This window comes from Gavialis gangeticus, unplaced genomic scaffold (assembly GCF_001723915.1).
Source record: "Gavialis gangeticus isolate Ggan-Ray unplaced genomic scaffold, GavGan_comp1, whole genome shotgun sequence".
Lineage (NCBI taxonomy): Eukaryota > Metazoa > Chordata > Crocodylia > Gavialidae > Gavialis > Gavialis gangeticus.
Genome location: NW_017729026.1, coordinates 4,228,126 through 4,255,459, shown reverse-complemented (window position 1 = coordinate 4,255,459; position 27,334 = coordinate 4,228,126). Strand labels below are relative to the sequence as shown.

General features: G+C 38.3%; 1 protein-coding gene across 14 annotated transcripts in view; it reads right to left on the bottom strand.

The window, feature by feature from the left end:
- Window positions 1-27,334, bottom strand: part of EPB41L2 (erythrocyte membrane protein band 4.1 like 2) — a 276,308-nt gene that overhangs the window by 30,133 nt on the left and 218,841 nt on the right. For 4 of the 14 annotated variants that reach the window (XM_019520286.1, XM_019520287.1, XM_019520282.1 and 1 more), the window contains exons 11-13: window positions 25,514-25,611; window positions 17,576-17,748; window positions 12,812-12,981 (exon numbers count right to left, since the gene is read on the bottom strand). In XM_019520286.1, coding sequence (XP_019375831.1) covers window positions 12,812-12,981; window positions 17,576-17,748; window positions 25,514-25,611 — 441 coding nt within the window. Of the gene's footprint in view, window positions 1-40; window positions 209-2,990; window positions 3,096-4,570; window positions 4,718-7,576; window positions 7,640-7,673; window positions 7,872-12,811; window positions 12,982-17,575; window positions 17,749-25,513; window positions 25,612-27,334 lie in introns of those variants that run through there. The other 10 variants (XM_019520284.1, XM_019520276.1, XM_019520277.1 and 7 more) reach the window with 6 other exon arrangements.

The following is a 27,334-nucleotide window of genomic DNA, read 5'->3' as shown; positions in this document are numbered from 1 at the left end:
GGGGGGGGGGGGGGGGGGAAGCAAAAAAGCAAAAAAGCACCTCAGGCAGCTGTGAGAAGGGTGAGGCAGAAAGCATTTCAGAAGGTACATTATCTTTCCCAACAGTGCCCTCTGGTGTCCATATCGTGGCTGAAGAGAAGGTAGATTTCACGCTAGTGGAAAAGCCCTCTTTACTAAATAAAATTGATGTTATTTCTTCTTCTAGGCTCTAGACAAGTTAGAAAATGGAAAGCAAAGAATTAAAACAGTAGAAGACAAAACAGCACTGACCTACAAAAGAAAGGAGAGGTTAAGCAAGAAAAGAAACAAACAGGACAACGAAAAGAATATATTTCTGAAAGAATTATCCAAGATCAAAATCAACTGTGCTCTTAAACAGAAAAATGTGATAATACAGCAAGACCTAGTGACAGAAATGTGTTGTCTATCACAATCACAATATTTTACCATACTAAGATACTAGGTACCCACAACTCTATTGCTTTTACACATTATTTCAGACTGTAAAGATATGAAGTGTTAAATGGAAAGATTCAGCAAAACTTTCCCATACCTCTTAATGCAAGGGTAATAGTTTACTAACAGATTCAATTTCAGATTCAGTACTAGGAGTATTTCTTCTTTAAATTCATTCTTGACTTTTGCCGGTCTTCCCTCGCATCATTAGCTACAAATAGAGGGCTAGACATACCTGAATACTGCTCTCCTGCTCTATGATGGCATGTGTCCATGATATTAAACAGATTTTTGCCAGCTTAACTTTATATGTCTGGGTTTTTTTTAAATAAATACTTTAAGGGGAAATCAAAACATGCATTGATCTAAGAATTCAGCATTAAAAACATTAAAAATGTTCCATTCTATTAGGCAAACGTGTATATACATATATTTACAAACAGACTTAAAATGCCTATAGCTCTGTACCCCAAGCTACTATGAATCTGTTTTATTATGGATAACAGAAATCATGAGCTTTATTTAAAATTATCACTGCCATCACCAAAAGCTAAAATAATTGACTGTTTCTGTTTTTCCCCAAAGAATGCTAAAAGTTCTTTTATCACATTAAAGGTTAAACTTTCTTAAAAATATAAAACCAATAACATAATTAATATTTTATCCTGATGTAACGTAGAAACTGAACAAATGTTGTAGCTATTGACTAAAAGATATGTCTTAGGGATTTACAAGCCACATATCACCCCAAAGTACATCGTAGGGCAAAAGTACATTTTGGGCCAAGGTAAAAAGTTATGCAAATACTTTATTAAATATGGACTTACTGTGGACTTGTGGTATAGAACCTAAACACATACACAGTACACAGTGCTGTGTACACATACGTAGTACACACATATACACACACGCTACATGCACAGAATGAAAGTGAAAGGAAAGAAGAGGAGGAGAACAAAGACCCCTGAATACTGTTATAACAGAACAAAGTATCTTTAAGGTACCTGGGACATATCCAATTTAGATGGAAGTTAGTTAAATCTGTCCTAATCCTTTTTTGGACATTCATTCAGTCTTCATTCAAAAACCAAAATGAAATAAATGTTTAGAAACATCTGCATTTTAGGTTTGTGGGGTCGGGGTACCTTTGTTCGTTTGTTTTTTGCTTAAAAGGAGTGATTATAATGATGCTGGATATCCAAAACTGTAAAAAAACCCTATAATTGCAGGTTTTCTATCAGAAATATTAAGTCACAGATGCTGCGCATTTAAAGATATAGCAATACAAAAGGTGTTGACCCAATGGGAATGTGTCTCATACTCAGAGAATAAAATTAATCAGCATTTATGTTCATTGGAGCAGGCAGGGAGAGGAAATTACAGGGTTCTCCATGGATAAACAGCTAGAGTGTGTGAGTGCTACATACACATGTATAAATTAATGTCATTTTAAACTGCCATCTCAATAATAAAATTTAGCACTTACTAGGCACCTGTACTACTAAAAGGGGTTCTTCCCTTCCTCTTCAACACTTCATTCATCTATCCAAAAACTGCTTTTTATTACCTTTCAAATCAGATGCTGCTATTAGCAGCAAAACAGAAATATCCCCCCCCCCACTTAACAGCAATGGCAACAAATCCAAATATTTATGCACTGCCAGTAATCAAAACAAAGTTTACAGCTTGTTTTGCAACGTATTTTGATTTGAGATGTTTAGCTGGAAAAAAGTCAGAGGTCATTTAATCAACAACATTGCAATTGTTTTAATGTAACCATCATAAAAACCACAACCCAGACTTTATATGGTGCTTTCTGACAATACACCCTAGAGCATTTTACAAAGGTGTTCAAATGTTCCCCATTCTACAGATGGGAAAGAAGTGGCAGAGATATGAAACAGCCAGACTTAGGCATCAATAGGAACAAACCATTTTCCCAGAAACACAGATCCAGGGATGGCTGCAGTAGTTGCATAACTGTGATGCGAATACAAAAATTTTAAGAGGGCTGAAAATGACAAATGATGCATCTGGGTTGAAACACAGATTTCTCTGCCCCCTTAATCATGTTATTAGTAAACACTACAGTATTCTTCAGCACTATCTGATTAATGTACACAATCTCTATTTGCCTCTTAAACTGTTACTGATTCTGAAATTCAAGGCAAGTTCTGATAGCAGATTGCAGGGGTATAGGTTGTCACCATGTTAGTCTAAGGATATAGGCAGACAAGACTCTTCGGGTTAATCTGATATCTTTTATTAGACCAACTCAAATAGTTGGAAAACTTCTTCCAAGTGTTTTTCCAACTATTTGACTTGGTCTAATAAAAGATATCAGATTTACCCAAAGAACTTTGACAGCAGATAGCAATGCTTTTGTTGCAAATATCAGCAGATGAAGTTCATCAGCTCCCTTCCTCTCCTATTTTTTTTTGATGGTCTTAAATAAGTTACTGCCATTTAAAGAAGAAATCCCAGTTAACTCAGGTCAGATCAAAGTAAAAGGGAAGAAGTTTCAAGGTAGCCACCTTGCCCGTTTCTTCTGGTTTTGCTTCAGTAATCCCTGTTGCTGCAGCCCATTGCATCTGTTTTATAGGCAGTATTTCCCCTTGGAAAATGTGGTCTCCTTTTTGCTATTTGTTTTCTGGTTTTTATAAAAACCAATGTAAATTAACAGATAATAAGACATACATACACTGTCGCAATAAACATGAAGACAAATTGGCTTGAGAGGAGCACAAGAATACTAGGTGGGAGAACATGCAGAAACAAAATACCTGGATTGGCTTCCTTTTCAACAAATTAATTCAACACCAAACCTCACACACTTACACCATGTTGGTATATTAGACAGTACATTTTGTAATGAAATTGGTATTTTTGTTAATAAAATTCTGACATTCTGATCCATCAACATATCTGGAATACCTGTAAGGGAGGTTATGATTTTTACCTGCCATCATACTGTGATGGTTAAGCCTGAGAAATTGTTTTCTGGCAGCAGCTGTAAGTCCCTGCCCTCCCCCCCCACAAAAGAAAAGAAAAAGAAAAAGCCCATTAACATTATGGTAAAAATGTTTTTTTCCAAAGTTAGCCAGTAAGGACTGAAATTACCAAGGTATTTCAGCATGTGCGTAGTTCTCTTGACTGTAGTCAAATTTAAAGTTAGGGATAACCAAGTACCATGTTGAAACAGAATCCTAATACAGAAAATCATTTGATAAAATTGAGAAAAAACCTATTCTGGAGATTATAAAGTTTCCTCAGTCTTTGCATGTCAAGAAAAGTCTTGTAGCAATAATTAGGACAGCAAGCCCACTTTTGTCAGAGGAAAAATCATGTCAGACCAGATGGCAAATTGACTTTTCTGGCAAAATGTACTTGTAACCAGCAGTTTAATCTTCACAAAAACAGAAGTAGACCTAAGTTTGGTAAAAGCACAAAGCATTTCAGAACTGTAACAGCCTTAGGCAAAGAAACTAGGAAACATGTAGCAATTTCTAGAAAAAACTGTTTCTAAACTCTGGGCTCAAAGAGCTGTCTAAAAAGAGCTACAAGACAATGAAAATCCTTTATCTTTGTACAACATTATTAAATAGTCACCCATAAACTTCTTAGTGGTCTTATGGTAAATCCATTTAAAGAACTATACTATACTACTTCCTTAAAAAAAAAAAAAACGAGGATGTTAATTTTTATCACTACTGAAGCAAGATAAAATGAAAGCCTGAAAGATGTTTACTTAAAGTTTGCCTAGGCAGAATTAAAGACAGATATCTTACACTTTTCTTGTCATGGTAAAAACAACTTTTAAGCATTTCAATCACCAAAATCTAGCATATACTCTGGGTCCTAAAACAGAACAAAGCTCAGTCCATGCAACTGATTTACTTCTGTTGATTGTTTATAGTTATTCTTTCACCCTGAAACTTGCATACAACTTATTTGATGTTTGGGCCAAAACTAAACAGCAAAATGTTAATAGATATTTAGTACAAAGAAATGTTACATTTGCACAAAAGAAATTGTTAGTATAGGAAGGCAATATACTATTTTCTCTAAGCAGCTGCAGGGAAATGCATGCTTACAAGTGTCTACAGTGACATACCCCTTGTGTCTGTAGAGACAGAGGTGTGATACGCCGCTTTTCCCATTCATTGGGGCGTGGCTCAGGTGTGGATTCCATGAAATTGCGCTTGAGTTCACTAATGCTAGCCTGATGTTTCAGTAAGTCGTCCTGGGTCTTATCCAGGTCCTAGCAATGTGCAATGTAAAAAAAGTAGGACAAAACACGACAACAAAAGCAAACTTATCCTCAAAAAAAAAATTCAAAACAAGAAAAGTGCCTTTTGTCTAAAGAGCCACTTTTTGGGGGATACTTTTAAATTTTAAAAAATTAGACTACAAAAGACTCAATTTTATTACACTAGAGAGCCACCCTTATCTTATTTCTTTCATGTCTTTGTGCACAGGAAAAAAATGACACTTTCCACTGTTTGGGTTTTTTTGTTTTCAAGCAAAAGGCTATTTTTATCTCAATAGGAAGGCTCCACAGCTTTGGAACAATTGTTATCAAGGGCTGCTGGAGTTTGCTTGAAAGTTAAAGAAACTTAAGCAAAACATACCAGGCCATTTGCTCTATGATAAGTACGGCCAAGCCTCACTGTTAATGGAAGCAAGAAGAACCCAGTGCAGTGACTATCATAAAAACGTAAATATGGCTCTTGATGCCATTAAATTTAAGCCAAAAATAACTATCATTTATGTGGACTCTATGCTAATGGTCCATGGGACAAATAGCTTGACTGCGTAAGGAGTAAGTCCCACTAAAGTCAGCAGAGCTATTCCGTGTGCATAAAGCTGTGCATGCATGTAATTATTTGTAGTATCAGAATCTAAAAATAAATTTAAAAAATAAAAATCAATATTTTTTTCTGTCCTGCATGGAAGGGCAAGACTGCAGTATAGAAATCATGCAGAGGGGTCTGTGCATGTCTTTGGGCGACAGGAGGAATCTCTGAGCTACCATCACATGGGCTACCAGAGAAGGTTGCAGTAAAGGTGGGTAAGTTTCCATTTTTATAAAGACGACTGACACCTCCACTCTGTAATTTGAATTAAACATCCATAGATGAGTTTCAGGTGTATGTGGCTGGGAAGCTGATGTGGGAGTCAGGGATGATGCAGCAACTTCATAATTAGCTAGACCTAGTTTGTGGGCTGAATTTCACCTCCCTAATCCTTTTAAAATGACATTAGCTCTTCAGCCAAATACTTGGGCAGCATGAGAAAGAACAGAAGGCAGAGGCAAATATTATGGTTATATGGATAGTAAATTGGAATACCTTATAGCGGTATAATTCATACCAGTATGGGAGTAGCCAAGCAAGTTAGACACAAATGGCTGCAACTTTAAGTCTGTCAATCAGGGTTAAAATGACAGTACTTTAGGTTTGTTTATGGTACTGGTATAGGAGCAGACAGATGACAGTTAAATTAGAACAGCTGATGCACGCTTCCAAGCACTATGTCGCCCCTTGCCTTTTAATATGATTTAAAGTTACCAGAGCTCACAGTGACAATACAGTCAATAGTTTCTACACCAAAGATCCCCAAAAAATAACTTTGAGTATGCATGCATAAGCATTGTTTGATTTTTACAAGATAAGCAACTGTTCAGCACTTCATTATGAAGCTCAGAGTTCACTGAACGTGCCGATAAATCTCACATTAAAAATATAGCCCTGCATACTGAAAGGACTTGAACTCTGCTTATCTGTAAACTCGATGAATAGCTCTGGTGAAGGGCAACTCTCATAGGATGTGTCTTTAAAACTTACGCTCTTATATGGGAATTATAAAGGAATCATTAAAAAACCCCACAAATATGCACCTTTAAATATCTATCCAGAAAGTTAATTAAACCTGTCTATTTTTAAACAAACAAACAAACATTTTATCTGTTTTTTGGTGAATACAAAGGTATGGATTGTATCACAATCATCCCACAAACCTTAAGTAATATTTATATAACACTGGGAATATTTTAGTAGATCCTAGAAAGAATTATAGTGGCTTAAGACTAGGCACATTTCTTGTATTTGTTCAAAGCCTGATTATGCAGTTTACACTGTTTGTGTTTTAGTATATTATGCAAAAGTAAATTTTGAAAAGTTATCAGAAGCTGCAAAAAGCAACAAAATATATTAGTACGATTACAATAATTAAATCAGAGATAAGATCTTTTGTGACAAAGGGAATTTCTTATAGCCCCATTTGGATGGGCAAACTAGTTAGGTATAAGATAATAATTTTTTTTTTTTTAAAGTTGTTAGTGCCCTTTCAGTTGCTTATCACTTTAAACTACAGGGACTCTACCTAAATACACACTGGCATAACATATTCCACTTAGATTACAGAAACAGCTTTATTAAAGTCAAATATCTCTGTGTAAGTAATGAATAACAGCACTTGGTATTTAAATAGTGCTTTGAGTTCAAAACTTTTTCATAAACATTAATCCTCAAGGAGAATTAATTCTTTAGGAAGATTTCAACAACAAGAAAAATAAAATAGGCATCAAGGACCAGGTTTTTACAAGTATTTACACATTTAAGTCCTTTTAAAAATCTGATCTTAAAGTGACCTGCGCAAAGTCTACAACAAGTCAGTGGCATGGACAGGATTAGAAACTCAGGATGTCCTGCTGGTTATCATTATGTTTATCCCTCCAGAGCATGTCATCCCAAATGTCCACTGCATACATGTGAGAAAAGAAAATGAAAATACTGAGTGAGATCTAGAAGGTGAATCCATCAAGTTATGCATTTGTCTGGTAAGTAAAAATCCAATATTTGGGTACTCAGTAGGCAAATTAATTCATAATTTAAACAGGGCTATTATTCCCAGATGTCACTCTGAAAACATCTAGCAGATATAGTCTCACAAGCTTCTCCTTCATGATAGGAACTAAAGCTTTACAACATGCATTTCCAACTTATATTTCCCCATGCATTTCATGCATAGTGTCCATCACAGCCTGCACGTGACCACCCGTCCCACGCAGCCTAGCAGCAAATGAGAAGAGAAAGTGTTCCTTATATTATATACAAACCTCCAACATTAAATTGCTATGTCTGACATAAATATTTTCCCCGTCTACTTTCAAGGAATTGTTCTGTGAAATTAAACCACACACAAAAAAGAAAGCAAAATGAACATATATGTAGCAGCAAGTAACCAAAAGGGGCCTCAGATTGATAAGATTTAAAAATAAATAATGAGATGAAAAAGCACTATTCAGACAAGGCTAAAGAAGCTTCAAAATACTAACAATAGCAGGCAGCTACATGATTTAACTGAAAAAGGTCATCCACCTTCTGCTGTGTTTCTTCGTCTTTGGGCTCCACCTAGGTTACGTGCATGGCAAATCATCAAAAGAAAAAACCTTTATTAATGAGGGTCTGGAGCAACACACAGAAAGAGTTTGTTTGTTTGTAAATGTTACAAATCACATGCTATACTTACAGACTTTATTCTTTTAGCCTTAGTTACTGCCTATTATCTTTATTGTTTTGGCCTTAATTTTAACCCCAAATTAAGTCACTATGGGCACTTTTACACGTGCTCAGGGAGGAGAAGTTGTGGGGAAACGGAGCTTTAATTAGAGTGCTGCCGCGGCTCGTGTATTAGCATCTTCACATTTCAAAGTGGCATTCGACAAGCTTTAGTTCAAGTGGCCTTGCTGCCATTTTTAATCTGGAAGCACTGATACATAAGAGATAGGAGGCTTCTGGAGTGTGGTAATTGCCACACTCCAACAGACTCGGTTAATCAAGTCTGCTGCATATTGTATGGAATTCCAGCATGTTGGAATAACCTCCAAGCTCATGTATAGGTACCCTTCGGTCTTCCACTTATACCACCACTGTAGAAATAGCTTTTATACACTGAAGCAATGTTTTTATATCAATGAAGCAATGTTTGGCATAGACAAAATGGAAAACATTAGTACCACACTTGCACTCTGTCTCTTTACTGCTGTATTTTTCAGTTTTCTTCCCAGGCTTCTAGAAATTTAAGACAGAGCGCAAGGAAAAAAGCTGAAGTTGCCCAATTCTTGACGTCAAATACATTAGAGAGAAACTCAGAAGTTAAATTCAAAGTGGAGTTTGTATTATGTATTGTTTTTGGTAAAATGGTTAATGATTAATGTCAAACTCCTATATAAGAATACAATTGCTTATTTGTAGATTTTTGCTTAAAAAAATACAGTGAGATCTCAAAGACTAGTATGCTTTTTCAGAACAGGAGTGAACTTTTTAAAAAATTATATCCTGATTACAAGTATATTGAATGCTTATTTAAGGAAATAAATGATCTGAAAATATGCCATAGGCTAAATATCAGTAGCCAGTAGTTCAAAAGGCAGCATCTAGGAAGTCAGCACAGTGCAAGCTCTTAAGCTCTGAAAGATGATTTACTTATTATACTTTTTCCTTATTAGAGTATTATTATTATTGTATGCATATTCTATACTTTGAGAAAGTACATAATATATATGTATCATATTTTCTTGCATTTTCACTTACTTAGGATTTGCTGCAATTTTATGAGAAAAAGGAGAAAATCTTTAGACATCTAAGAGAGTAGGGCTGGAAGGACCTCAGGAGGTCATCTACGTCTAATCACTTGTCTAAGCCATGCCAGACAAGTGTTTGTCTAAACTGCCCTTGAAACCGTCTGAGGATAGAGATTCCACAACTTTTTTAGGTGTGTATTGACATTACTTAGATTTATTTTACTGAATTTATGTTTTTCCTAGTGTTGTGTCACATACTCAAGAGTAACACATATAACACTGAGATAATTACATCATTACCAGCACAACCATTGAAAGAACTGGGCTCCTTCATTGCTCAGCTTCCAGTTAAAAGGTGATCCTGTTTTGCTTCATATTTCCGCTGAAGTTCATATGTAAACTTCCCTTTGACTGTGTGTGGTAGATTTGCCATGACATGCAAAGCAGCCATATGGAGAGTAGGCACTTTTTGTCAGCCAAAGCAGACAAAACATCAGAACATATACACTTCGTGAGACTGATACTTTTGCATAGCAACTTCAGCACATTTCTAAAATATTCGCACTTGTGATGGTTCAAGTCAGTTATGTAACCTGCAATCCAACCTAATAAAAGAAACTAGTCTTCATCTTACCTGCTGCTGAATGTGAACAAAAGCACTAAAAAGCCAGAGAGATCCTTGGACAAAAACACTCAACACTGCACACATGCATGGAAAGCTGAAAACTTACAATTCTAGTGCCTATTTGAAAATGGAAATTACAACAAAAAGCTATTTATAGTGTTCACAATTTGGTGAATTAAAACAAGAGACAGAATTTTAGAAATTTCACTCTACAGATTTTAACAGAACCGACAATAATTGGCTCTACAATGCTATTTCAAAGTTCATGGACTATGATGAAGGCAGAAATGGACATATATGTGTAGTGTAACTTAGGCAATATTGTCAAATAATTGTAAGATGCTTCCCATCCCAAAGTATTTCTAATATGTCTATTCATAAGCTCTCAAAACCTTTCAATTACAAAAAAAAAAAGGTACACAAAGGATATAATCCAATCCAATGCACTGCACCACATACTCATCCAGAAAAATTAGACATTTAAATATTAAAAGACCATTAACTGCATCAGTGGCAAGCTGTCACTAGTAAAAAAAAAAAAAAGTGAGAGGTATCTACAGTTAGTACTAGGAAATGTGCAAGATTGAGGGCATCTCTGTAAACAGATGTCAAATCTATAAGCAGATGCCACCATTTAAGCAACAAAGTTACACACCTCCTCTTTCTCTGTTTTGTCATTTAAGTCATTGTCATAAGCACTCAGTGACTTCACTTTCAGCTCCAGTAGCAGAAGGTCAGAGCAAGAGAAAGGGAAAATGTGAGAGAGAGAGGAACAGACTGGAAAGGAGAGAGAAGCAGCACAAAGATGAGAAGGAATGAGAGGTGATTGGAAAATGGTACTAAATGTTTGGTGGGAGCAAGGAGATGCAAACCTCAGAAGACTAGGATGGCACCATCTTTGTCACGAAGTGAAGAGAAATGTAAAGGACAGCGTTTGTTGAAGCTGAATGAAAACCAACAATCAGCATCAACAAAAACACAAGAAGATGTACAAGAAGAGTGGGGAGAAGGGGAAAGAAACTGGTCATTAGTGAAAACTTTTACTCAAAAATAGGTGTTAGCACTACTAATGTAATACAGATCCCAAACTAAAACTGGAAATCCCCATGTATCTTAAAAGCAGCCAACTTGTCCAGTTTAATGAACTGTGAAACTGAAGACATTGTAGATGTTCAGTTTTAGACTCTGGAGAATTTTGCACTTTTGAACTGTAATAGTACAGCCACTTACAAAAGAAGAGAGCAGACAGACATTCAAAGCTTTGGAGAAAGGTCAGAGAACACAGCAGCACATGAAGGACAAGCAGGCACTTTGATCCTAGGATTTACTACCATTCCCTCTGGAATTTAAAAACAACCAAAAAAGAAAAGAAATAAATCTGTTTTGGGAGGAAAATAAAACCCTGCTGTTTACAGAGCTGGTATATGTAGTAAACTCAACTGAAGAGCTTCAAAAAACATGCAATTCTTTCCAAAATGTTCTCTCCAGTGGATAAAGGATATTTCTTAGTTTTCTACTCTCTCCCATAGTACCACCAATGCATATGTATTTTCCTCGACTGGTTTACATATGTATTTTCCTTGACTGATTTGAAATCCTTCCTTTCCATTTTTTCCCTGTCCTTGTGACAAGGTATTTAGCAGAATTCACAGATTGGTTGAACCTGGTAAAGCCATACTGTGAGTGCTTCTGCTAAGGCCTACTGATCTAAAATTATTCATATGGAGTAATATCAACACGGGACTGCAGATTTGCTGTCACTCAAATAGAGGATAACCATGAACTGCACCATGAGGCTGCATCCAGATATGCAGGGGCCTGTGCTTGCAGCAGCACAAATTGATGCAGTGAACACCTCCTGCATGTGTTCTTTCTTGTGGGGCAAACTGTCCTCAAATGGGCAAACTGCTTTTTCCCAGCTCCTCCTGGCTTTTCAGCCAGGGGGAGCTAGAGGCTGAGGCCAACAGCAGTGCTGGCCCCAGCAGCCTTACCTGGTGGCCTGGAGCAGCAGGGGCACAGGTCAGGCAGCACAGAGGCCTGGCCAGCAGCCAGAGCATGGCCTGGCCTCACATGGCCTGGCTTGTTGTGTAGATGTTACACTGCTTTTTGTTCTGATTTTTTATTTTATTTTACTTCCAGCAAACCCCAGTAGCAAATTTTGGCCGGTACTGCAAATTTGTAGAGCAGGGTACATTTTAACATTTGCAGCATGTGGTTCGTGGTGCCACAAAAAGGTCTGCGGTATCACAAACCACATGCCTGGATGCAACCTGAGACACAACATACTAAGTCTGTCCGTGTGAGACGATTTGGGTACCACTTATCTAAACTGCAAAAAGGATGTTTTCAAAACATGCTGAAAACAGAGAGTTTGGATGGCCAGCCAACAAAATAAGGCTAGATATCTGAAAAAGAAGGCACACTTATCACTGACTTTCAAAGGTTTAAGCTTACATTTTGGAAAGAGGTGTTGCCACAAGTTTTGCTGTAAAAGCAATTAGAGTTTGACTAACTCCTTCAACAAGACAAGTAAATCTGCACTTGCATAAGAATTTCTCCACTATGTGCAAACCAGACTTTCCATGGAAATATGCGTCAATTCTAAATGAACATTCCTTTTTTAAAGCTCAAATGTTTCGGTAACAAATACTAATGCATCAACTTTGAAATCAGCTTGAACAAACCAAAATACATGCAACTAAATAGGCTGTACATAACACTAAAAACCAATTTCTAATAATTTTGCTCAACACAGGAATTAGATAAAATCTAATTTATTTATGGCAGAATTAGTCCAGAAAAAGTTCAGCTCCTACAATTGTATACTGGAATGATTTAAGTAGCACATTATTATGGTAATTAAAATTAACTTGTAGCAACAAAGTGAAAAATTAGAAGATTCAACGTCATACATGCAGATTTGCAATATGTTATTGGTTCCCTTTTGGTTATGTAAAATGTGTGTGTGTGTGCGCGCGCGTGCGTGCGTGCACGCATACCCCCCATATATATTTGATTAAACAGAAAGAAATCTTTTAAACATGTAGGGATAATTTTCAAAGTGGAGTTGTATATCTCTTAAAAATAAGTACAGTAGAACGCATAGTGTTATTGAATAATTTAAATGTTACAGTCAGTCATACCTTTCCATCCTGGGTCAGTTCCAACGGTGGGGATTTAATTGGGCTTCCATCTTCCTCTCTACCTTCCCCATTTTTTAATTTGGCTAGGACAGCAGCTTCATCACCAGTGGGTCCTGCTGTGGTAGCAGAGAAGTCCCTTAGCAGACTTTGGTCTGTAATACCTACGGGAGCTAATAGAGAACACAGAATTTCGGGTATGTTGAAAAGTTTTGTTTTGAGAACTTCTGCCTATATAGTTTCACAACAGCACAGCTATTGAGAGATACCCAGTGCAAAATTGAGAAGCACAAAGAGTTCGCAAAGCCCTAGCAAGATATCAAGTGTATAAGACATCAATCTGTATAAACTGCCATATTTATATCACAGGGTAATCCTCGTGATAGATAGATAGATATATCAAGTATATCATATACATACATACACACACACACACACACACACACACGTATTATTATACACATGTATATCTTTTTTCTGAATATCATATATTATTTTTTATATATGATATTCAGAAAAAAGATAGATGATAATCAAGCATCCATTTTAAAAGTAAAGTTTCTAACTATACTTGCAAGGCTTTTTGAAATCTACTAACGATAGGCTTGGTGGGATTCAATGTTTATTGACAAACATTAATAAACAGCAATTTCATGGCACACTCACAGACCATTGGAAAAATATTTCCATCAGTAATAACGGAAATTTATAGAAAGGGGACTGTAACAGGGAACCCTTACCCCTGCTACTTGACAGTGGATTAGGAGAGCCAGAGGGTGGAGGGTTAAAGAGGAAAACAATGGGAGACCTAATGAGTCATCAATTAAATAATTAGCTTTTTGTTCTGACCTAATGATTAATCCATTAAGCAACTAGCTGCTCATTTACAGGTGCAGGAAACTGGACTGGAGGGAGATAACAGGCTACTTAAACTGCCACCCAAGGGTGGGGAAGGGAGAGGAAGGTACTGGAGGCTCCAGACTGGTGGCAGCAGGGTCCTGCTTGGGCCTGGCAAGCTAAGCTCAGGAGACCAAGGGCAGCAGCAACCTCTCCCAATGTTCCCAGAGCTGTGGAAGTGCTGCTGCCTCTTCTGGTCTCTGCCCACCCAGCTCTTTCCTGATGAATAAATGGAATGATTTAAAGTAGGGACGCTTTACTGATGTATGGATATTTACTTTTTATATTTTGATGCGATTTTATGAAGCTTGTAATAATAAACTGTCATACTAAATTGTCTGCCCCCTACAGCCCTAATGTCATGCAATCCTGAAAATTTAAATGGATAAAAATCACAATAAATGCTTAGAAATAAACATCAATTTTAGCCAGTGAAATATATATACATGGAATTATGTGAAGCCTAGTGGTAAGTGTTATAAATCAAGACTATTTTATTACTCTGATGACAATGTCTTAAGAACAATAAACAACTAGGGTTCATGTGTCCGTGATGTCCACCATGATAAAAAGAATCCATGCGAATAGGTTTCTTATGGCATTCAGTATTTCTGCTTCTGAACCTGTCCCTCAAAAATATCAGGCACTGTAGACATGCATTAAAATACAACACAAAATCGCTATACTTTTTCCATTTCTAAAAGGAGAAAAATATCCCATGTTGAATATATTTATTTCAAAGTCCCTGAAGATTGTGTATCATCTGTTTTACTGTTAATTCTGTATAATAAAATTCACCAGCAGGGGGAGCTCAAAGACCAACTGGCTCAGACCAAAAACCCAGCAATATTTTAGAGACTGGTCTGAACTGTTTGAATGAGTACATCTTTAAGAGAGATACAAGAGGGAAACAAAAAAGGAATAAAAGTACATGGTTAAACAACTGTCAACATTACATAAACCAGGACAAGCTAACAGAAATGTTAGCATGTCATATTGAAGCAGTTCAAGAAGCTGTAAGAATATGAATGTTTTTTAATGGTTCAGTACCATGGTGCTCAACTTTTTGGCCTGAAGGGTTTGAATGAGTGGCCCGGGATCAATCTGTGGGCTGGATTGTGTGCATGGTTGGCACCTGGATTGGGTCCCACACCGCCTGAATCAGGCTCCATACCACCCCAGCTCTGTGCACTTCACTTAGCTTGAAGGAACACACTATGTACCTGCAGAGCTCCTCACAGATCTGTAAATTTGGGAGCTTGGAAGAAGCAACATGGTTCCCTTGCTGCCAAATTTTTCCATTTCCCTTGAGTCAGGTGTTCAGCACTCCGGGTTCAGTAACTTACAAAGGAAACCACAATTATGCAGGGGAGGAAGGGTGGAGAGGAATGAATAATCTGACTATATTGGAAGACACCTAACTATCAAAAGTATTTGCACTCATCCAAAACTGCCTCTGGAAATTGCACTGCACTCTGTCCCACACCAAAGCCAGGACCCGGGGTGATGCGCATTTCACCCAATGTCACATGGTGACACAGCTGTTTCCCTTCATTCAGTGACACCTATTTCTTGCCTTAATTATAAAATAACTATTTGAGAAATGTTTACTGACTTAATATAAAGCAAGAAGAGATGATTTATGTGCATGGAAGGAGGTTGTCAAAATGGCTAGTAAAGTGAAAGAGAGACCTAGGGTCTCACTGTCATTTTCTCTTTTTGAAAATCTTTTCCCTTCCCCTAATAATTTTTCAATCTAATTTCATCTTATATTAAGACTCTAATTTACCAAAGTGGATCAACAAAGATCACTTCTACAAATATTATTGCCTGGTAGAAATCCACCATACCAGTCTTTATGTAGCAATTGAATTCTATTTATTCTGTCATACACAAAAAGAACCAACATTCCCAATTCAATTATTAAATTGTTAAATTTAAAATGGCAAAAGCAGAAACTCCAAATGTAGCATGCCAAACAAAATACCATTACTCATCCACTTATTTTGCAGTAACTGATTCTTCAAAATTTGATGGATTTCTGAATGATCCCTAAGTAGTGAGGGGGAGGATTGGGTGTGTATACAACTAAATATTATAGCTTCATCATTGGGACATTGTGTTGAGAAATACAATGCAGGTGCTCCTAAGAGATCATCTGCAAGTCAAGCAAATTTTTTTTTTTTTTTAAAAGAAGGGCAAGAGCCACAAGGTGAGGGAAAAGGGTAAAGTTCCATGTAGATTAATCCAAACTTGAGGCCTCATATTTGATGTTGGTGTGATTGGCCAGGTTTAAGTGCGACATTAGAACAATTGGGCCTTTGTACACGCAACAAAATTGGCCTTTAAAGCAGCTGAATTGCCCTTTTCTACCGTTTTAATCGTATTGCTATTTACACCCCCCAGTGGTGTATTCTGTTTTAATGGCATTGCTACTTACACGCTTGGTGGTGTATTCCACTTTAAATGACTTTGTAATGTAGCAAGGCAAAACCTATCTACAGTGTTTTAGTTTGCTACCTAATAAAGTGCAATGGTGCACAGGACACTGGAAGCCAACGTGCTTGGGGAAGCTTGGGCTTGGCGGCCTTCTAGCACCCCAAGCACCATCCCTGCCTCCTTCTCACGCCGCCAGCATACCCAGCTGCCCTTCTGCCGCCTTGCAGCTCTGCCCCATGTGCAAGTCAGCTGTTGTCGGGTGGTTCCAGGCGGCTGGAAGGCAGTGGGAATGGTGCATGGGGGGCTGGACCTGCCTCTCCTGCGGTTGGGAGGGGGGGGCTTGTTGGCAGGTTGTGCAGTCCCTGAGCTGTGGGTGGCCCCAGTACTTCCCTCCACTGTGGTGGTGCCCCCCAGGTGCCACATACCCACTAGCCTGGGCGGTCCCAGTGGGGCACCGCCACCATGGAGGGAAGCACTGAGCCCCGTGTAGCTCAGGGGCTGTGCGACCTGGAGGCAGTTCAATTGGAGGAAAAACAAGCAAAAAAAAAAAAAGTGGAGAGGAGCCCGATCTTTTTTTTTCCTCCCAGAACCTGCCTGCCTGCCTGAGCTGTCTCAGCTGCCTGAGCTGCCTGAGCCTGGTGATTAAGTTGGAGACTGGAAGACCAGACTGTGGCTATGGGGGTGGTATGGAGGCCAAACGGGCACCTAAGAAGCACCCAGAATAAAGCCCTGCAAGGGTTGGAGACTAGAAGGGGCTAGGATGCAAAACTAGTCTGAGATGGGCAAAACCGGATCCAGCGGCCCAAGCAGCTTGAGCAGGGTAAAACTAGGGCTGGCGGCCAGAAGCCAAGGTCTGAGAAAGGGGGCCAGAGCTGAGAAGTCTGAAGCCCCAACAAAGGTTTGAGACCTAAGGGGCCAATGCTGTTTGGGGACCAGGGAGCATCTCGTAAGTGATACCAAGTAGCATCTGCCAGGCATGGGTGTAGCTACAGGGGAGGATGGAGGCCACAATTAATGCCACTAAGGTGGCTTGTGCCCTAAGGCACAAATAGAGACAGGAGGGCTGCAATTTAGTGCCCAAAGGGGCAAGACTAAGGCAAAATGGGACTCACTCTAGGACCCTGGGGTAACCACCCTAAACGGTATAAAGATTTCATCAAGGCATGGCAGGGAAGAGAAAAGGGAGGGTACCTCAAGGAGCCAGAGTGGGATAGGAGCTGCGTGGCCACCCAGGGACATCACAACCACCCCTGAGGCCTAGACCTTTCTAAAACTACCTAACTTGCAAACTGAATTTCATAAGGTTTAGACAATAACATTCTCCAAATCCAGGTCAGAATTTTCTAAATGGAGTAACTGAAGAGAGAAAGCAACAAGATGAAATCAAACCATTACATTCAGTAAATAATATCCCTTATAATAAATTCTTACCCCCATCAAGACTCCTGGAGATACGCTTGCTTGAGGTACGCTCAAAATATGGGGCTGGTCTATCTATAAGGTTGCTAGCTTGCCGTGTCTGTGCTTGCGTGCGACCGCTGTAACGGAACTTGGAACCCAAGGTCAGGAATTTTGCCTTCGCAGGCTGTTCTGGTGATATCAGTCTATTTAAAAAAAAAAGAACAAAGGTAAATTTTTCCAGTGGTATGAAATACTTTAGCACAGCACTTCACAGCTATCTGCTACCTTGCAATGCAAAATAATTAGGATGGGAATACTGTTCAACAATTAGGGCACAGACAGAAGTGACAATTTTTGCCCAAGCTGGCCACAGAAAGTGCTTTATAGTCATGACCAAACAAGTGCATGGCTACAGAATGCTTAGAAAATGGCTGATCACGCAAAATCTGAATCCTTAATGCATGAGGAATCAGGTGAAGATGTTTCAAAACAGTGTCTTCTGTAACTCTTGTCTGCACTGCCTGCCAGCCTGTCACTATTTTCAGAATGGAAGGGGGGAAAAGGAGCAGAGGGAGTTTGGTATGAGGTTTTTTCAGTTCCTGCTCTAACTCACTAATCCTAGAATAAGTTCCCTCTCCTCCCTTTCCCTGCCTCCCATTCTCAAACTGGGACAGGCTGGGAGAGAGGAGAGGCCGTTGCTAAGGTTCCCCACCTTGAACTAATAGTGAACTTCTGTTTGGTCCAGGGGAACACTGCAACTCAGAATACATCCTGCAAAGTGTTCTCAGTTACAGCAGGGAGCTGCACTTGTGTCTGCACCCTTAAATATTAAGCTTCAGACAAAACAGTCATTAATGGTAGAACTTGGGGATGCTACACAGTGCAGAGGAACAGATGCCTTATGTACCAAAGCCATGCGTTAATTTCCATTTCCATCCAGGATCGCAACTAATCCAATCTTCAGAAGTGGCAACAGATACCACAAAATCTCAGAAATGTTAGTAGGCTTAACTGCTATGGGCTCTGCAAATGGCCAAAAAAAAAAAACACAAACAAAATTGGCATTCCTGTCCAAACAAGATGGCCAATTAGGGCTCACTGGTTGTACTTGCCCAGCTAGAAAAATTGGCTGCTGAGAACAATAACAACCAAAGCACTTGAATGGTCAGAATTCAACTGACTGTACTTTTAATTGACTCCTTTCTGTATGCACTGACAGGATGGATGAGAGAAGCTCAAAGGTAAATATCAACAGGTACAAAAGGGTTTCTTCAGATGAAGAGAAACCTTAAGAATGTTCCCTAATATTAACCCTAACCTGGCAGACTTCAGGGGGAGCTCTTAAGAGCTGTACCGTTATCCGAAGGAACAGAAAAAGGAAAACTCACATAAATTAGTTTCCTAAAAAAGTACTTAGTCCAGGGCTGGGCAATTATTTTGGCTGGTGGGCCACTTAACAAGTTTCAGCAAGTTGTCAAGGGCCGTACACATAAAATCTTTCAGAAGATATTTTAACAAATTATAGATAAAAAAAAAAATCACATAATAAAAATCAAACATCTACTATAACATTTTAAATTTTATTGGAAAAATAAGTTTTATCCTGGTTTATGTTTTTTGAGTAGTGCATATAGAGACAATTGCACAATCACTCAAAATAAAGTTTTACTCTTGTATATTGTGTGCATGTGGGGATGGAGAAGCAGGGTTGTGTGTGGGGCCTCCACAGACATTTTAGATCAATTTTTCAATTATAAATTACTGTAACCTCAGATAGATATCTTGATGTCTCACATCAGGGAACGAATTGGGATAGGAAGAATATGAAAATGGAGAGTGCCCATAGGCCAGATGGCATCTGTACTGAGAAAATGCCTGAAGTGTTTACTGAGTTATTTTTGGATTATCTTTCTCCTTTCATCAAAAAGAACCCTAATATCAGTTATTCATACACCAGGAAAGAGTAGAGGCTTCAGGGAGTGAGATTTTAAAGACCTGAAGAATATCTAGATTTCTCAAAAAAATTGAAATGTTTTGAGAGTTAGAAAATGGTTGATCCTAGCAGGTCAAACACTTCAAGGCTACAACTTGTTGCCAGTTACTGACAGGGAACAGAGAGTGAGTAATATAGCCCCCCTACTGCCACTTGTTATGCTCCAACACAAGACCTTGTACAGGAGATGGTGTCATGTGTGGCCCTGACAGATGATAACACTCAAACATCTGGTTTTGAATGTATACACACCTACAGTGGGATCTACTGTCATGCATCTATTAAGAAAACTGAGCTTTCTAAAGAAAGGGCTATCCATTATATCTTCCTATGCTTAGGCAATAGATTTCCAAAACATCTTGAACTTCTTCACTTGTTTGTGTGAGTAGTCTTATACCAGAAACTTAGGTAGATGATTTCCATAAATTCTCATTGACAATAATATATATGGCTTAGTCCATCTGTCTGTCTCTCTGTAACACTCTTGGGGGGACGGGGAATGTTGCTCCTGGCAGGGCATTGCTCCAGCCAGTGCTGCATCAAGAATGCCCATCAAGAATATCAGGGAGGCCAGGTGGATGCAGAGTGTGTGTGTGGGGGGTGGCGCTCTATCCCCTCCCCCCACCATTCTTGATAGGCATTTCACTAGTATACGATAAAAATACTACTTGGAGTGGGGAGAAAAATGCTTAGCACATTTTTCCAGGAGTCCTACTGCTCTTTGTTTTCCGCTGTTGGCAAGGCTATAGCATTAAATTGCCATTTTTAACCTCTACCCTGCTGAGATAAACTTTTAATCTCCTTAATAAAGAAAAACCAAGAGAACTAATTACTTCCTGATTAAGGGCAATTTATATTACAGGCTTAACTACATAGAAAAACGGAATTACTGTTAAACCATTGCAAGAAGTCCTGAGAAAGCTGCAAATAAAATAAAATAAAATCTTTAATAAGGCATTACACAACAAAGTTTTGTGAAAGATATCCACATACCCAAAGATACGTAAAAATATCATGTGCTCAAACACTAGGGATGGGAGACAGAGCTGAGGACTAAACTGCACCTGATCCAGTTTGGTAATATTTCTTTAAAGTGATTTTAAAGAATCCTGCATAGGTCTGACTTGCATAAGCTGTCTAGGCACAGATAAACATTCAGCTGGATTGTTTTTTAAATGGGGAAGGAGAACTGATGGCTGGGAGCTAACTACTACATGTGCACAAGCCTGTAGTGATACAAGGAAGCTAAACCTGTTCCCCACCCCTCTGCCAGCTTTTTACCTGGATGGAACAGTTAAAATTAGAAATGATTTTGCTACCTTTGAATTGTCACAGGCTCCTGAACATGGACCAGGGAGAGCATAGCAGCTGCTATGCAGTGCCTGAAGGCTTGTCCATGCTCTCTGTTGCCTTCTTTTATAAAGCTTGTTTTCATATTTAACAGTGTGTGTATGAAGTTTGAGAAGTCACCTTTCAAACTATGAGAGAAACCATTTAAAATACCAAGCTTATGTTAATATGAGGCTTAAGTTTATCTTCAGATAAGCAATGATTAAAATGAAATAAATGTAGGTTATGGCTTACTTGCCTTGTAGAGTTTTAGTTAGATCTGAAAGTTATTTGTGTATTTGACTTATATGCAAAGTTTATGGTAATGTGGAGTGTACTCAACCTGCATCATGAACTAGGAAGAATATTACAATTTCTTGAGATGTGACAAGGTTAAATTGGAGTGGTGACACACAACCTGACATTGCAGGATGAAAACAGAGAATTAATTTATTTCATTATTTTTAAATCCGGATGAGATGTTCTAAGATTCTCTGCCTGGTGACATCAGTAGGAGTACAGAAATTTTAAAGAATGCTGTTATCTTCTCTTTTCGTTTGTTAAATTGCCTCTATTGACCAGAGAAAACGACTTCTGACTGGAATATAATTAATTCCATTAGGTCAGTTTTTCTATGAAAAAGCATTCTTAACAAAATGTCATTGAAAATATTTGCAGTTTCAATTACCTTTTTCCTTCTAAGCTGATCAAAGTATCACAGCCTTTCCTCCAGTAATAAAATAAAAATGACCTAATAAGGACTGAATTATTACAACAGCAAAAATTACTTGAGGATGACAATCTACTATACCTATCTTGCTGAGACCTATGATGCATATCTATCATGGTGTTTATAGTAATGTATTAAACTAGCAAAAAATTTGTTTTGAGATAATAATATATTGCATATTGGCAAGTATATTATATTCATTATTAAGCCTACCAAATTTTATATGCTGCAGTTTATAGTTTCAGCAAGTTTAACATCTGACACACTGATTTTGCTATGATTGCCTAGACAATGCTTTCAAAAAAGCCTTCTAAATTATATATACTTAGTGATTTATGGTCATATCTCATTGAAAATCCTAACACTGCAAATAGCTTACTGTGAACTTCTTTAAAAAAACTAGCGATGGGTTTGCATGCCTGCAGAGAAAAAAATCTGGTTTCTTCTACTGAGTAACACAATAGAGCACAGGCTACACAAATCACAACCCCACTCACGACAAAATGGCCATCTAAGAAAAATAGTTCAATTATTTAACTGCATTTCTATTCAGCCAAAGGATTTTAAGAATATATACTTGTTCACTGGGATGTTTTTACATTTTCCACTTATGCCAAAAGGTAGCAGGGTCTAAGAAACAGAGAGGACAATGTCTGTTCAGGATTTACTAATAGGATGACAAATAGCGGTGTTCATGAGGTACATGTATTCCAGAGCATTTTTCTTCTTCTCAAACTGAACACAATGAAGCATGTAACATTTTATTTGCAAGGAAAGCAAGCATTTGGTAAGGAGAATTGTTCTCTCATCATAATAGACTGCCTGTATAAAAACACAGGCTGTCCTATTTGGGAGCAGATTCTGGGCTTTTATACTGGAGGTGAACAACTGATGATGTATATAGCATGATTTCCAGTGTACGTGTGTTCAGGAGAAATTTTCTAGCTTTTGAAAGTAAAACGTTTCTTGAAAGCCTGGAATGACTAACTGGATCTCTTAATACAATTCACAAACATGTATATTACAGGACTCAGTATCATAACATCATTGGGGGAAAAAACAACAACATCCTGGGATGTATTAACAGGAGCGCCATATACAAATCACAGAAAATTATTTTCCCCTCTATCAGAGCTGGTGAGACATCTCTGTCTCATTTTGGGCGGCATAAAGATGCAGACAAATTGGAAAGTGCAGAGGAGAACAGCAGAAATTACTAGCGGTCTAGACACCATAACATACATGGAAAGCTTGGGAGAATTAGGATTATTTACTCTAGAGACACTGGAGGGGGAATCTGATTAGTCTTGATATATAAAAAAGGTTGTTATAAAGAGGGTGGTGATCAACTGTTCCATAGGCCCACAAGGCTGTAAACCAGTGGTTCCCGACCTAGTTAAACTCAAGTCATGTTCAACAGATGTCGCACTTCTCTGGGAAGAAAGCTTTCTGTTCCAGAATCCAACAGATGTTCGCGCACACAGGTATTGCTTCAACTACCTGTGAAATATGTCAGATAAAACAGGCTTAACGCTTCTTCCTGAAACATCACTGTGTGGGTCTGCAAGTTAATTGCTGCTCATTTAACTCAACTGATTCCAGGGACAAGCAAGTCAGGCTGCGTGTCCTCTTAGGCCACCTATTCGGAAGAGCTACATGTGTAAAGGACTGTCATTCCTGTTTTGTTCCAAGTAAAAACCTGGAAGAATCAGGACGGCCTCAAATGAGATGCCTGTTTAAAGCCAAAGGGACAGGACAGGACGTCAACTGGAACAAGAGAGATTTAGGTTGAATCTTAGGAAAGATGTTTTAGCTATTGAAAGTGGTTAAGCACTATAATGAATTATTAGGGTGACTGTGGAATCTATCACTGGAAGCTTTTAAGTACAACAACATTTGTCTGGGATGGCATGAACGGGAATGTTTCTGCCTTGACCAAGGATTTAAATAGTTGACCCCCTCTGTAGTCTCCTCTGCAAGATTTTTAAGTGGATTTTTATATCCTGTTAGAAAATACATGTTTATAAAAACATGCACAGCCATGATATTGAATTATTTGCATCTATAGGAGCTGTTGTGAAAAGACTGAATGCATTTTGGCATGCTTAAGCAATCTCTTGCTAATACACACTGACATTACATATAGCCTGTTTTGGTTTTTTTTAAGGCTGGATAGGCATCTGGCTGGAGTCATCTGACCCCAGCACACTTTCCTGCTCAGGCAGGCAGTTGGACTCAATGATCTGTTGAGGTCCCTTCTGACCCTAGCATCTATGAAATTATAGTTACACAGCACCCTGCAAAAGGATGGTCATGTGCTTAGCAAGACCTCATGTCCAGACTGCAGTTTTAGGTTCAAAAAACAACCTAGGTGTCTAAAATAAGTCTTAGGTAGATTTAAGATATCAACAGCCAAAATTTCTAGCAAAAACACCACACAACATCTGCCTAATCCTGGAGACACATCATTGACCTAACACTTTTTTTGCTGTGTAAATGCCCAAGAAAGGGTCAAGTCTGAGTAACCTGGTACTTATGTCCCACCTAAGTCTAATCAAATTCCACAACCTATGGCTGGAGCCAGCTATCATTGCTGGACCACCGTTGACAAAACATTTTATGACAGCACAAAGACCAAGAAAGCAGACCTCTGTACCCCTTATTGTGCCACAAATGCCCAAAATTTGAGGCTGTGACAAAGGTGGTAATAGTTTCTGCCACTTTATTGCAGCAGATGACTGTTGGTTTTATGACTGCATTTTCCAGGTGACCCAGACAAGTGCACCTGGGGCCTGATCACGCACACAATAGGAATTTCCACTCAAGATAGGCCCCTTCAAGTCCCAGAAGTGCCTGCCTGGCTTTCTCTCTTACAGAGAAATGCCACAGGAAATCTCCAAGGCCCATCTCTGTGGCCACATCTACGTGAGACGCTAACTACGCAGTAGCTTGTTACTACTGAGCAGTAGCTTCGTGTGGCAGGAAGCGTGACACAACGCTACTAGGCAGTAGTAATGAGCTACTGTGCAGTCAGCGTCACAAAAAAAGCTGTTCGTGGACACTACTGTACAGTAACTCTGCTCATTTAGTACCTGTTTATACAAGTACTAAATGACTGCGTAGTCAGTCTCAGTTTCATGTAGACACAGCCTGTAAGCAGGGATTAAGCCCTGCCCAGTGCAAGACAATGGGCGACATGCATTTTGCCCAACAAAGACGACATCATCATAGCCAATCCACTTCATTTGGCGATTTATGTTTATGCTCTAGATATTCTCCTTAGTCTCCACTGGGGCCTAATTTCGTAGGTATGACCAAAGCACATCAAACCACAGCTACCATCTCCCAGAAGAGTTGCTTTAATCCCCAAGGTATAGGCTAGACTGGGAGGGAGGGAGGGGATAGAATTCCCTTCCTCCTGTTGTGGTTGTACCACTATGCAGCAAAGGAGGCCAAATTCATGGACCAACAAAAAAAAAGCACAAGAGGCAGCATAACTCAGTAGTCTAATAGTTAAAGCTGGGAGAGAGGAGATCGGAGTTCTAGTTCATTTTTCCAGGTGCTATTTCACTGGGATAAAATATAGACACACTGATAGATCACACTATAAAAGGTGCGCACCCTCACTATTGGCAACCATTAACAAAAATTTGAAAGATTTATACTGTCTTCATTGCAAGTTTATATGGGCAAGTAGGAATAATCTATTGAAACTGAAATGTAATGGTTAATGAAAGTTAAGACATAAGAAATAAATAGTGCAGGATCAGTGATTCAGGTAGTATATTTCAATAAAAGGACTGGATTTAGATTGCAAAGCAAGCAAAGAAACACAGTTTTCCACTTTTCATTCTCTTTCTTCCCCCAGTCCTGAGGACAGTTTTTTAAAAGAAAGAATGTAAGACTGATCATTTACCTGAAGAAAGTATGGTGCTCCACACAAACCTTCCATAACCTTTTAGCAGCCCGATGGTTTGGCAGTTTGAACCCAATAGTGCTCTCAAATTGTTCCAACTGGAAAGAATCCACAAACTAAATTAACACATTTCCTTAAAGCTGGTTATTAGCTACATTAGCAGGCTGAGTTCAGACATTTCCATTACTGTGACAAGCAGTAATTTTCCATTCTTGAGATACAAAAAAAATATCAGCGTTTCCATCCTTTTAATTAAATTACACTGGGTAGACTGCTCATGTAGTGTAATAAACACATTATCACTTCCAATCTGTACTAATGATGATTCTTTCAGAGTCAATAATGCCTTGCTGTTCTTTGCATGTTTCCTATTTAGCTGCCCAAAAATGATGATGATCATCATTATCATTATTATTTTTAGTGAAAAGGCAACTGTACTGAAAATTGTAGTCATCAAGTACATTGTTTCCTTGTTCTCCCCGCTTGCTTGATAGCACTCTAAATACTATACTAGTTTCAATCTTAAATGGAACATTAATGTCATTCAAACTGCCTAAGCCAAACGAATACATTTATACAACTAAAAGATAGGCAGGTAGATAGACAAAACACCTGCCTGAGAATTAAAAAAAAGCAAAACCCCAAGGTTTGTTTGGTAGTATTTTTTATTAGACAAACTATGCGATAGGAAGAAATATTATAGTTTTCAGCCACAAACTGCCCTTCCTCAGGTTGGTGAAAGAAGCAAATACTAGATTTTACAGTTTCACATGAAATCACAACAATCTAAACAGGGGGAAACATCTTTCAATTTAGCTTTTAAACTATCTATGACCAAAGACATTTCAACATTGCTACAGTTAATGCCATTTTATGTACAAACTACTTATATTCACATACATTTAACTGACTTCAAAATGACATTTTGCCTTCAAGTACTTTTAGGTATCTCCTTTAATATCTCTTTAAACCAAACAGGATTAAAATTTAAATATCTTCCTTAATCGTAAAAGGATCTGGAAATTGTTTTGTAAACTCTAAGCAGTAAAAAAGTAAAACACTTATAAGGCTGTGTGTGCTCTAAAAGCTTCTTTTGTTTAAGGTAACAACAGCAGAAAAGTTAAGTTATTTTCTTAAATATACCCCAGTATTTCACAATCAAAGACAGAGAAAAGTAATTAGCCATGTTAGTTTGATCAGGGAAGGCAGGCTAGATTTGCACCTTATGGACTAACTAATTCAGAGATGTATAAATTTTTGCAAGCAGCATGGGCAGATGTAGGATTTTGAGAAGGGGGGTACAGATGGTATGGTGCATTTTTTCTCCAGGAAACTAGCTGCTAGTGGCCTAGAGCTCTATTATTCCGTTTAATATCGAAGCAAAAATAAATACAATTTTATTGGAATGTGCATTAATTTCCTATAGGTATTTTGTTATATTATCAACACAACAAACTAGTCAATTCTAAAAAGATGCTGTTTCTTTAGTCCTATAATCTTTAGAATTAACCATACATTTCTTTCAGATTCACAAACAAAAATCAAGCCTCCTTGAGCCTTGACTGGGTAATCCAGGCTTCACTGAAAATTATTCCCACACCTGAGTTAATGTTTCTAACTAGGGTTAAAAACACTTTGCAGGGCTGTGAAACAGGAGCAACATTACCAGGAACAACAAAATTGCAAAAGAAGGAATAGCCTAATTAGCGGAACGTTAAGACCATTACAAAAGGAGAAAGGTTTGTTAACACCTGTGGAATGAAGAGTTTAGAAGGAATCAGGCAGTTAATAATAAGCCATGAAGTTAAATGAGTCCTACAC